The sequence below is a fragment of the Chiloscyllium plagiosum genome, unplaced genomic scaffold (genome assembly GCF_037043375.1).
Source record: "Chiloscyllium plagiosum isolate Xiang-an unplaced genomic scaffold, Cpla_swu_hap1 HiC_scaffold_13, whole genome shotgun sequence".
NCBI classification, from domain to species: Eukaryota; Metazoa; Chordata; class Chondrichthyes; order Orectolobiformes; family Hemiscylliidae; genus Chiloscyllium; species Chiloscyllium plagiosum.
The window spans coordinates 79924367-79937978 of NW_028270151.1; the positions used below are offsets into that span (position 1 = coordinate 79924367).

The window sequence follows — 13612 nt, forward strand, 5'->3', positions numbered from 1 at the left end:
TCATGCCACGTGGTACACAGTGATCAATAATTTCACTTAGCTGTTATGATGTCTCTTTGGTAGTCCTTGGGCCTAATTGTATTTTCTGTGTTCCTTTCTACTAGTTGGAGAAATCACTCAAGGTGGAAGTTTCTGAATGGGAGCAAAAGGGGGCTGAGTCAAAGGCTGTGTCAGATCTCCGCCGCCAATTTGAGGATGAAGAAAGGGTTTATAGGCGAAAGCTTCAGGCATATCAAGATGGACAACAGCGTCAGGCTCAACTTGTACAAAAGCTTCAGGTCAAGGTAGGAAGAGAACAGATTGCACTTTGCAATCGAAAGTAGACTCTCAAATCAGAAAGCGGATGTTGGAATGGAGAGAGTGAGAGAGGCATGAATCTTGTCAAACTGCAGAGAAATTGGCAAGTGGGCTTGTGAGAAAAGGCGTGTGTGCAGCAAGACATTTAGAATTAGTCCCAAGAAACCAGACCCTGGCAGTAGTCTTTCTGCCGCTGTGTGGTCTCTTGTTTATAGCAACCATCAACAGTGAAAGCTGCATTCAGAAATTTGGGAATGGAACATAGGCTTAGTGAAAAGAAGGTTGGCAATTGTGCAAATCATTAGAATACAATGCGATCTTAATTCCGGGTGAGGCAGGGGTGTCAGCAGGAGAGGGGAGAATTTCAGGCAGAACTCTAATGGTAGGGCAGGATTTAATGCCTTTTGCTCAGGTGAGTTTGGGGCTTTAATCGGACCCTGCTGGTTTCTCACCTCTATCCAATTTCAGTGTCTGGTGAGAAGGCTTGTAGTTGGCCTTCCTGAACTGCTGCCAGTTGATGTTCTTAATTATGCCATGAAGGACCAGAAGGCAATCTGATGCCACTGCTATCCACCCTGTGGCAAATGCTGGGATAACCGTGCAGGAAGCCCGTTGAGCTCGCATTGCGGGATTCTAGTCTTGAAGGTGGGAGGATGGATGGGGTGGAAGGGAGCCCTTCATTTCAAGGACCTGGCACCAGGAAGGGAGGGTGTCACTTGCCCCGCTGCTGATCCCCTCCCCACTGGCAATTTTCCTCACCCCATGATCCTCAATCTTATCTTCACTCACCCCAAGACTGCGTGTTTTGCCAATGCTCAGCCTCTCCCTCCAGTGCATTACTGGCAGCATCCACAGTGGGTTGCCAGCGCTTGGAGGTGGGTCTTCTATCCCCTCAGCTACACCACCCAAAAAAAACCCAGGGTCCATGATCCTGAGAATGCCCACCACAGGAGACATATATCACCTGAGAGAATGCAATACATGCACTCACTGTCTCTTCAGCTGTTGGACCAGACCTTAATCCCATCCCAACATTGATGAATTTAAATGCTGCTTGCAGTATTTCTGCTCTACCACTATTTCACCAGAATGGCTGAGGTAGGGGCTTCTTCTGCCCAAAATAGATCTTCAGCAACTCACAAGCTTTCTTGAGATTACTTCCAAAACTTGTTCTTAGGAAATCTTAAAGAGTATAACTGATGCATGGTATTCCTTTAATATTACTGCCATATGCTCAGAGTGTCTTGTGATCTGTCCTTGAGCATCTAACAAGCATACAGAACACGTCTAGAAACCCTAGCTACTCTCCCCTACATCAAAGACATCTCGGAAATGACTGCCAGACTACTCAGACCCCTTGGCATCATGGTAACCCACAAACCCACCAACACACTAAAACAGCAGCTAATGAACTTGAAAGACCCTATACAGGCAACAAGCAAAACAAATGTAATTTACAAAATACTATGCAAGACTGTAACAAACACTACATTGGACAAACAGGCAGAAAACTAGCCACCAGGATACATGAACATCAACTAGCCACAAAAAGACATGACCCAATCTCACTAGTATCCTTACATACAGATAAGGAAGGACACCACTTGATGTAGGGGAGAGTAGCTAGGGTTTCTAGACGTGTTCTGTATGCTTGTTAGATGCTCAAGGACAGATCACAAGACACTCTGAGCATATGGCAGTAATATTAAAGGAATACCATGCATCAGTTATACTCTTTAAGATTTCCTAAGAACAAGTTTTGGAAGTAATCTCAAGAAAGCTTGTGAGTTGCTGAAGATCTATTTTGGGCAGAAGAAGCCCCTATCTCAGCCATTCTGGTGAAATAGTGGTAGAGCATCCATCCGAGGACAAGCCAAACAGAGACACACACAAGAATTCCTAGAAGCATGGCATTCCAACCAGAACTCTATCAACAAACACATTGACTTGGATCCCATTTATCATCCCCTGAGAAAAAGAACAGGAAATGACATCGCCAACCCAAAGGAACCTAAACACATGAATTGAAAGCGGGCCATGCCACCAGTGCTTCATCAAGAGGCTCACTGAAGATGTTACCTAGTATGGTAACAAAACGTTTGAAAACTAACCTTCCAGCTCAGCGAGCAAACCTACATCCAGAATCTCAACTGGAGCTACAAATCTTCACAAAACTTGCTATCTTTCAACGGCTTGGTACTATCTGTCATAGTCCACTGACTTAGAATCCAAACTTTTCTCATTAAAAACATCAAGTCATTACTACACAGAACGTGGCCATTTTTCCCATTGAGTCCATTACTACCACAATTATCCACATTTTGTATGAACTAATGCAATAGTTTTTTTTTGTTCTGTGGGTGTCATTGGAAGGACCAGCATTTGTTGCTGACCTATTTTAAGGAAGCTAAAGCTCAGCCACATTACTGCAGGCCCAAGAGTTCTAAGAAACGGTAAAGATGTTACATTTCCTTTTCTAAATGACGCTGGTGAATCAGATGAGTTCTGAGAACAGGAAAATGATAGTAGTCAGTAATAATCACCATTACTGAGATCATCTTCCGACATTCCAGATTGAAGAATTGATTTTAAGTCCCACCAGCTGCCATGGTGGCATTTGAACCCTTGTCCCAAGGACATGAGCCAGGGTCTCTGGATTAATAATTTGGTGAACTCGCCATCACCTTCCACACTTTTCTGGCATCATCTCTCCACACTGAGCTTTCTTTAAGTTATACTTGACCTTGTTTGCCTGGGTGCACGTCCTTCTAGTTTTTCATTTGTTCAGTGTTTTACAGAACCAATCCGACAACTTGCCCTCTCTTTACCACACTCCCTTCTTTCCAGTTGGCTTTTAGATGTTTCAAATTGCTCTTAAAACCCGTGCCTTTTATAGTCAATATCAGTTGTCCCCAGTAGAGTCGACTTGTTTTGGGCAAGAGGTAAGGCATGGACAAGTGAAAGTTGGAGGTGTGATAAGAGCAGTAGGTGTAGAATGTCTGAGCCTGCAGGAGAAAGTACCATCTGAGGTGTTACAACGATTGTAAAGAAATGAAAGCAAATGTGGGAGAAATGTTGTGAGCTGTAACTGCCTGTTGTACAAGTGTGCGGGCAAAGTAATGGAAGTGTGGGACCTGGTTCCTACTTCCAATCTTGGAGTCATAGAGATGTACAGCATGGAAACAGACCCTTCAGTCCAGCCCGTCCATGCCGACCAGATATTCCAACCCAATCTAGTCCAACCTGATATGGGCACCTGGCCCATATCCCTCCAAATCCTTCCTATTCTTGGACAACACCAATGAGCTTACTGAGTTTTATTGGCAGTATGATCAAATCCTGGCATCCCCTTACACTGAACACCTCAGCGAACACTAGTTGTGTGAAGGGGTCTCTTTCCTCAGCCCCAACCACTGCCTCCCTGAAATTAGAACATGGAACATAGAGTTGACTTGAGAATCTAAGAATCTGATAATCTGGTTGACAAGTCGCGTAGCCATTTCTCTGTGCACATGGGGGAACACATTTGAGTTCCCTCCTTCTCAGATATTAGGTCTCCTCTTGAAGAGAAGCTGGCTGTGTTTAAGACCCATAAGTGCCAAATGCAGCCCACTGCACATACTAAAATGGCCCATCCCTCACTCTACCACCTCCCCACCCCCACTGCCCAAAAATCCATATTTTGTGTACGTGACATTGGCTGCATTTCTGCTGCATGATAGTGAGCTCACAGTGTCAGTTTGAGTAGCCACTAAGCCCAGCTAAACTCTCATTTTTGGTACAGTTGAATTATTTTGGGACTTGAATTTTAGATAAATGTGACCACATTCTGACGTAGGTTTGGAATGATTTACTCCTTTGTGAAACAGAAGTTGGTCTTGAGAAATAGACAGTTGGTATTACAGAAATGAATACTTCTAAAAACTTATGTTGAAGCTTAATGAATCACCAATTAGTGAGCATGCAGCCTGGTATCACATTGACACTAAAACATATATACTACGTTACTCGTTTGACTGATAGGCGGAATGTAATTCTGACTTAATAGTGTTAGCCTGTAAGTGGTGAAAATTACTGGTGTTTCTGCTTCATATTAACAGTGTGAAACAACTAACTTCACCTGCTGCTCACAATGAGATGCTTTGCCCTTCCAGTGTAATCCAAGCTGCACTGAGTAACCTTCATGACCAAGGTTTATAGGTTTGTGCAGTATACAGTGAGAAATGATCTGATCAGGATGGACATTATCCAGATAGTATCAAATACCACATCTCTTTGACTGCTCATAGCAAGCAGTGTATTGACCATACACAACCAACCCAACCTTGCTAAACTCACAGCAGTGTGTCTAACAGTAGATGCGATTCTACAATTAGGCAACATTTACTAAATAATCCTGACTGTGGTTGACAGCATAGTTCTTCCTAATTTCCGTTTGTCAGTCATGCTGTCATTGTGGTGCACTTACCATACTGGAAGTTCCATATATTAATTCAAAGGGCTATGATTTTTATGGACGGAACATATGTATATACCCACTGCACCGATTTCCACTCAACAAAACAGGGGACAACCAATCTCTCATTCATTCCTCTGGACAATTCTTTGAATAGTCAGAGTTAACTTGCCTGTCAAAAATTTAACAAAACATTTAATTGACAGTCATCTTAACTGCTGCATTCTCCATGGCAACATCTCCAACAATAAACATTTTTCTCCGTCCAGTTTAAACGTTGTTTCCCTTTAATCTGATATTTCTTGCAAGTTTTCCAAAAGAGTGTAAGATGAAAAGTTATGATAAAATGTATCTTCTCTTCACAAGGGATGATTGGTCTGATCAGCACACCTTCTTTATCAATTGCTCAAATCTTTGGCTATTAATGATAAACTTGACACCGACAAAAACAAGAAAGTGTTGTATTCGTATGGGCTTGGGATCTATGGTCATTGTAGTTGGAATTGAGTATTGACATCTGAGTTATTTGGTCATTGGGTGATATAGTTAGTGGGTTCATAGAATGATACAGTCCAACTGGAGGCCATTCACCCTACAATGCCTATGTGAGCTCCCAGAAAGTTTAATTCTTAACAAAAAAATGCTCCAGTAAGAGCTATTTCCCATTTTCTCCCCACAGTGCTGAAAAATATTTATTGAAGTGAATATGCAATTCCTTTTCAAAAATTAACATTGTTTGAAAGGATAGCAGAACAGATTTAGTGCATTCCAGATTGGAGTAACACATTGTATAAAAAAAAGTTCTTATCTTCCCACTGGTCCTTTAAGTAAGTGTCTTAAGTCTGTGTCCCGTGTTTGCTGACTTACAGTCAGAGGAGTCATAGGAATGCACAGCATGGAAACAGACGCTTCAGTCAAACTCATCTATGTTGACCAGATATACTCAATTAATCTAATCCCATTTGCCAGCACTTGGCCCATATCCCTGTAAACCTTTGCTATTCATATACCCCTTTTAAATGTTGTAATTGTACCAACCTCCAACAGTTCCTCTGGCAGCTCATTCTGTACTTGCACCACCTCTGCGTGAAAAAGTTGCCCCTTAGGTCCCTTTCAAATCTTTCCCCTCTCACCCTAAACCTATGCCATCTAGTTCTGGACTCCCCCACCCCAGAGAAAAGACCTTGTTTATTTAGATTAGATTCCCTACAGAATGGAAACAGGCCCTTCAGCCCAACAAGTCCACACTGACCCTCTGAAGAATAATCCACTCTATATTTACCCATAACTTGGCAATTTAGCATGGCCAATTCACCTGATCTGCACATCTTTGGATTGTAGGAGGAAGCTGGAGCACCGAAAGGAAATCCACACAGACACGGGGAGAATGTGCAAACTCCACACAGGCAGTTGCCTGAGGTGGGAATCAAACCTGGGTCCCTGGTGCTGCAAGGCAGCAGTGCTCACCACTGAGCCACCGTGCCACCCAGCCATGTATCCCATCCCATGCCCCTCATAATTTTATAAACTTCTATAAAGTCACTGCCTCTTGAATGGAAAAGATTAATTCCCATTTTACTGTATGAAGTTGTTGATTTGTACACTCTTTAATCAAGTCTTCCCTTAGTAGTCGCTCAGGACAAAAATCCCAGTCTCTCTGAGAGCCTCCTTACATGTTTCTCCAAAACACACTTTACCTAAGTTCTCAAGTCAGTTTGTACTGAATCCTAAAGGGAACCATCCAAAAATTCAAATGTTTTTCATTGTGATCCAAGGTTCAAATTGTTCCAAGTATTCATTACTATAAAATGAAGCTGCCAGATGTGAGTGCCAGCGATTGGACTCCTGTTGGCAAAGAAGACTCCCGTGATATGAAAAGAGGTTACTTTTAGTCAGCTGATAAGCCATGGTGGGGCCAGGTTAAAATGGTTTAAATGCCTAAAAGAACTGAAAACATTTCAAACAATCCTGATTGTTCAATAAACAACCGCTACATTTTAATTTTGCTTATTTTCAAAAGGAATCAAATTGATCTGGATTTTGTCTAGCTTGATCCAGTCTGATCCAAATGCAATCTTCATTAACTCGCCAGCTGATGCTGTGGCACAACTCAACAGGGATTACGGTTTGCTCTCAAACAATGAGTTCTTGTGCTGCTTCCACAAGCTGAGATCCAGGTTGAGGCTCCGTGGGGATAACCTCCTTACTGCGTAACAAAATAAATCTGCACTGTACAGGGGATTGTGGAAAAACAAGAATCAGTGTGGTTACGAGCTCCGAGTCTCACGAGCTAAATTTGGCCCAAGCTCTCAAAAAGGTTCCCTGCAGGAGAATATCATGGAGATAGATTTCCAGAATATACGACATGGATATATTATGGAGGCATTAAGTTAGAATTACAGATTTTAAAAAATGGAGGTGTCTGAGAGAAGTAGAGTTTTATAAAGGATTCACTATTGAGATATATTTGCCACAAACACTGTGATGAAGGGATAGGAGATTAGAGAAATAATGTTTAGGAGGCTGATGGAGCATATGGAGATAGGAGTTTTTTTTAAGTTAAACACTCCCACACTTTGGAATCTCCAAAAACATTCCTATTTTCTATAATTAAGCCATACTGCTGTCTTTTAGACCACTCTCCTTAATGTATCTCTGGAATTTGACATACTTACTCCTAATTTGCTCACTGATGAACAGTTTTAAGACTCTTTAGAGACTAAGTTGGCCAACTCCTTCCACGTCTTTGGCATTTCTCCTTACTTTGCATCTGACCATAGAGCAAAATATTATAAGTGAGCGATAAAGTGATACGGCATGATAGCTGATAATCTTCAATTGTCATGGTGTGATACTTACATTACCTTCTGTAATATACAAATGAGACACAGGTCATGTATTACTGAAGAATTCAATGAATTTTAGTTATGCATCTGCTGTCTATCTATGTGCACTACATTCACAAGCACTTGTCTCACATGGACTCAACTATGTATATTGTGTGTACTTTAGTGTGTTTCCCTCAGTGTGTCATGCTGCAAGAGGACTCAGTAAGATGGAGACTGAGACTTTTATATTATTGTACAAGATATGGTGATGATAACATGAGAATGTCCCTTGAAGACATATCTCCGATCTGGGTGACATGATGCAACAAATGAGACAGATTCAACATCCACTATTATCTTTGTGAACTATTGTTTTTGTGGTTTAAGCTCTTGAGGTTGAAACACTGGTCTCCCCTTTAAAGTTCGACAGCCACATTGAAGAGTTGTAGTCTGTCTGAATTGCATGACTCCCAACCAATGTCATTTCTGACCTGATGTCCTGCCATTCCCTCCCCTGTACATTAAACTGAATGACAGGAATTTACTTTGCGTGGTTCCATGAGGATAGCCCATCCTGATGTCAGGAATTGCATCATCATCAAATGCAGCCCCAGTTGTCTTGATCCAATGAAGTATGGGGTTGTGGAGCAAAGGGACCTGAGTGTATATGTGCGCAGATCTTTGAATGTGGCAGGACAGGTAAAGACAGCAGTAAGTACCACAGACAGTGTCCTCAGCTTGTTTGATAAGGACGTGAAGTTGACGTTGTACAAGGCACTTGCCTGACCTCAGCTGGAGTTTTGTACTGTTCTGGATACCACATTATGGGAATTGATGGATGTGAATGTATTGGAGAGAATGCAGAAGTAATTTTACAAGAATGGTTCCAGAGAAGAGAAATTTCAATGGCCAAGACAAATTGAAGAAGTTGAGACTGTTCCCTTGGAGAAAAAAGCTGAGAGGAAATTGGGTTTAGGTTTTCAAAGTCGCGGACAGGCTGGACAGAGTAGACAGGAGAAACTCTTCCCACTCGTAAAAGGAACAATAACCAAAGGGCACAGACTTGGTAATTTGTAAAAGGAGCAAATGTTAGGTGAGGATAAAAAACATTTTCATGCAGCAAGTAATTAGATTATGGGATACACTGCCTGGAAATGTGATGATGCTTAAATGAGATATTCAAGAGAGCTTTGAATGATTATTTGGGTAAGAATAGAGTGCAAGGATATGGAGAAAAAGCAAGAAATTGGCACTTCAAAAACCCAGTTGAAGAGCCGAGGATCACTTCTATGAATAGAGGCTACTTACTATGTGATAGACATTGGTGGGAGTTGACAATTACAGAACTGGATCTCAATGCACAACACGAGACATAATTATATCATTTTGCATTGTTAGCAGAAAGCCTCACCTGTAGAAGTACAGGCTAGCTCCTCACCAGCAAGGTCATCTTTGAAAATTAATCCATCTGAGTACAGGACTGGGCCTGCCTAATAAGGAAGTGCTCAGTGTAAAGCAGATGAAATCTGACAGTGGGTCCCAGGCTAGTTTTGGACCAAATTATCAAAAGAAAAATCCCAAAAATAGAAGTGGAGGAAGAGGATACATCCACAATATTTGATCAGATAAAATAGTGGTATAGGGAATGTAACATCTGCTCTGAGCGAAGCCTTCCTTTGTAGATGAGATCTAACCAAAAATGCACTCTTCCAGGTGAGGAAAATGACTGTGAAGTGGAAGAGTTACGGGTTTAGGTATCTAGTGTTAGATAAAGTGGGTTGCAAGTAATATGCCACTGTGCCAATGTCTTGTGGCAACTGTTCCATTTCCCACAACAACCTTCTGAAAGTTGAATCTGATTAACTATGGTGACTAATATTGAATTAAAGGCAGTACTGTCCTTTAGAGCCATATCCACTCAAACGTCTGATAGAACACTTTTAGGCAGAACTGTCAACAACAATTGGATTGCACTACCACTGTGCAGTAAAAAGGCCAGAGTCTAATTTGCAGGGCATTTTCAGGATAATCATGCTGAAGTCTTTTGAAGAGTTAAATCTGCTGTAAGATTTGGGCCAAATAATGTAATGCTTGGATCCAAATTTTGTTTGGACAGATGACTCCAGATAAACTCAGATGTGGTCCAAGCAAGATCTGATCTAAACACAGAATACTGACAGGGCAAACCACTTCCCATTGCACAGCATTCCTACTCCAAGAATAATAGTTAAAACACACAAACTACTGATCCAAGCAAAGAATGTTCCGGATTATCCAGCTTTTAATGGCCAGAATATCGAACACCAACAATTCCCCAGGCAAAAGTCATTGAGACACAGCAGCACAGTTACAAGGCTAATCGTGCTCAGATCTAATAATTGAGTGCATTTCAGTTTTCCTGTTCCTCGTGCAAGCTAAGTGAATGAATGATTAAGGGGCCTGAACACGTGGGTTGGTTAATTCGCTATTTTTATCTTCAATTTACAGAAAGATTGGTCCAACGTTTCTTGGCAATCAGACTATGTGTTTATGAAAGTTTAGTAATCAAAGATTTTTTATATAAAAGTTGAACATTTGCCCAATTTAAGTTTTAACTACAACTGTTTTGCAGTGAACTGTGGAGGGGAATAGGGGGATGGGGAGGGAAATGAATGACTTGCCTTTCTAAAGCTCCTGTCACAATCTCAGGACATTCTAAAAGTTCTTACAACCAATGAAGTTGTTTTTGAATTGTTGTGGCTGTTGTAATACAGGAAGGGCCACCAATTTGCACTCAGCATGATATCACAAATAGCAAAGTGATGATGACCAGATAATCCAATGTTCATTGAGTGATTTAATATTTGTAGGACAACAGGGAGAACTCCCTTGCTCCTCATTGAAACAGTGCCATGCAGTCTCTTTTGTCCCATGTTTCAGCTGGAGTTGGAAAGTTGGTTTTATGGGGTGATAAAACTAAATCAAACAAGTCACCAATCTCTCATGGGTAATTGAAAACTTAGAACAATTGACTAACTTTATCTTTCCAGTAAGGTACCTGATCCATTTGGGAGCAAGTATTAGAAACCCAGAATGGTGCCCACCACATCAGCCTTACCATGAAAAGACTTCTGACACATATTCTGTGGTGGAGATTGTTCAAGAGGAGTGTCTAATTGGGATGTTACCGATATGACATGCATAAATTTCCAGGCTCCTACAATGATGCAAAATCTCTCCATCCATGCTGGTGAGATCACAGAGCAAAAGAAAATAGCTCATATTTTCCAATAAGGATTATACCTTGCAGATTGATCTTTGTTCTAGAATTTTCTCCCATTCTCCTCTCCCTTCCTGAAATCTGCCTTCTGTTACATTACAGTTCCATGCTGTCACTGATAGTCATTGTACTCCATAAGATGATTCAAATTTAATATTCATTGCTTGGCAGTTATGATTTACATAAAGTTTCATTGTCAAAAGGTGCAGAGATCTAAGGTGAATTCCTTGCCTTGCTCCTTTCAGGTTCTGCAATACAAGAAAAGATGTGGTGAGCTGGAACAGCAGATGCTTGAGAAGACCTCTGAGTTGGAACAGCAGAAAGTCTCGGTGGGTATGAATCACTCAGTCCAAGCCACTTGGGTTGGATCGTTTAGTTTGGCCTTTTCATGTGATAGTAGAGACCGAGAGTGCGAACGGCTGACAAACAGAGTGCGCGATGTGGCAGAGAGGAAGAGTGAGCTGAACAAATAGTATAAAAGAGGGATGGGCAAAAGAAGTGAGATAGTGAGCAGGGCTTCAAGTGCAAGAAACAAAAGAATGGAATAAGAAAAAGGAAGATAGTTCTTTTACACACACGCACACACACAATCAAAAATTGCTGGAAAAGCTCAGCAGGTCTGATAGCATTTGTGGAAAGAAAATCAGAATTAATACTTTGAGACCAGTGATCCTTCCTCAGTTCTGAACCTGAACCATTAATTCTGCTTTGTCTCTACAGATGCTGTGAACCAGCTGAGCTTTTCCAGCAATTTCTGTTTTTGTTTCTGATTTTGAGCGTCCGTAGTTATTTTGGTTTCCATTTTGGTCTTCTTTTTGGTTCTTTCTCAGTATGTATATTTCCAAAGTTTATAATGATTTCTCTTCTAACTGAGCTGGTCACTGTATGTGTGGTGATGAGTCTGAGTTTTAAATTCACCCTGGCTACAAAACATTGTGGTTATGAACCAAGTGAAGTCCTTTTTTAGTTTCGGCTGCACATCTCTTGTGTGATACAGACTCCCTTTCCTGGTCTGCTAGATCATGTACCAGTGCATCACTCATGTTGAGTGGGTTAGTTAGCAGATCCACCTCAGTTCAGTTCCAGATGGAAGCCCTCTAGTAGCTCTACAGGTGCCTGTCTTATTTGTTTAGCCCAGCCCGTGTGGAAAATGTTTTTGCTGCATCTTTCCCATTCCGCCCAGCTTTGTTGCAGTCTATTCAACTGTGTTGCTGCACTTAAAATATACTGGGATTTTTCAGCTTAGCATAAAGTTGGTCTGATATCGGCAAATTTCTTTTACACTTCATTATTGATATCGTGAACTTCAGTAGCTGCTTCAGTGTGAGCTGCATGCTTATTGGAGTTCTTTTGAGGGGGTAACAAACAGGATGAACAAACCAGCAGATGTTGTGCAGTTAGAATTCAAAAAGACATCAAGTCAAATTCCACTTTACTGCATGAAAGAAGTCCTCACTGTCTTGCAGGTAATATTTCGGCACTAATAGAAGATTGTTAACTTACTGGAAGCAGTAGGGAAAAATGTGTCATTTTTATGATGACAAACTCTAACTAATGGAGTGCTGCAAGGATCAGTGCAAGGATGTTCATCCAAGATATAAATAGAGATTGCAGAATTGTTGAAGAGACTAATTATGTTGTAGCCAAATCTGCTGCTGATACAAAAATATTTTGGAAAGCAATTGCAAGGAGAATACAAGGAGTCAACAAAGGGATATATTGTATAGGTATGTTTAATATTTAGGTGGATGGAGTATAATGTGGGAAAAAGCGTTATTCATTTTGGAGGGGAAAACAAAAAATGTCAGAATAATGTTTAAAGGGGAAAAGGACTGCAGAATGATGGATGACAGTGCGTTTTTCCAGGCTTGTCAAGGCACTGATCAAGCTGAACCTAGAATATCGCACACACTTTTCATCTCCTTCCTTAAGGAAGGTTATATTTGCACTGGAAAAACTTCTGAATCTGTTCACTAGGCTGATTCATGGAATGAAGGCTTCTTTTTATACTCGGAAGTTTATAATGAGGCGACCTTATTGAAACATAAAAGATTTTGAGAAGACTTGTTAAGGGACGTGCTGAGGAGATACTCACTCGTGTAGTATTCTAGATCCACTGGAAACAGCTTAAAAATATAGGATCTCCTATATTGTATTAACTTTGTTCTCCCAGGATTGTTAGTGTGCGGATTTCTCTCTGACAGAGCGCAGTGGAGGCTGGATCATTTAATGTATTCATAGCTGAATCAGTCAGGGTTTTGATTGACAAGGGAGTTGAAGGCGACGGGTGTAGGTGGAAAATTGGAGTTAAGATTGCAGTCAAATCATCCATGATCGTTTTCATCCTGCTCCATAATTCAATGGGATGAACAGCCGAGTCTTGTTGTTATTTTTTATGACTTTATGTTCTTATCATCAAGTAAAGATGTAAGGTAACTGAAAGCACAAGTAAAGGCAGCCTGATAGTTTTTAAAGACAAGTTGGAAATATAGCTAAGGTGAAATGATTATGGAGGGGATTTCTGTTGAATAAGTTTCAGGACCCAAAGACTTAGGTCAAGGGAGATGCACTTGGAGACCAAACAACTAATGCTGGACAAGATTGCAAAAGTAGGGTGTGAGGGAATTGTAATAATAAGCGGTTTTCATTCACGGGCACTGACATAAACTGTCATCTGTTACAGCATCAACCTGGGCCAGTTGTGTTTGCTGTAAAATGCTGCCACTGATCCTCACTTCCATATTAGGTCTCGGGACCTATTCAGTTAATAAT

General features: G+C 41.1%; 1 protein-coding gene across 1 annotated transcript in view; it reads left to right on the plus strand.

Moving 5' to 3' along the window:
* The window catches only part of crocc2 (ciliary rootlet coiled-coil, rootletin family member 2), a 300372-nt gene that overhangs the window by 69016 nt on the left and 217744 nt on the right, over nucleotides 1-13612 (plus strand). Inside the window, exons 4-5 of the mRNA XM_043702904.2 lie at nucleotides 105-284; nucleotides 11086-11169. Coding sequence (XP_043558839.2) covers nucleotides 105-284; nucleotides 11086-11169 — 264 coding nt within the window. The remainder of the gene's footprint in view (nucleotides 1-104; nucleotides 285-11085; nucleotides 11170-13612) is intronic.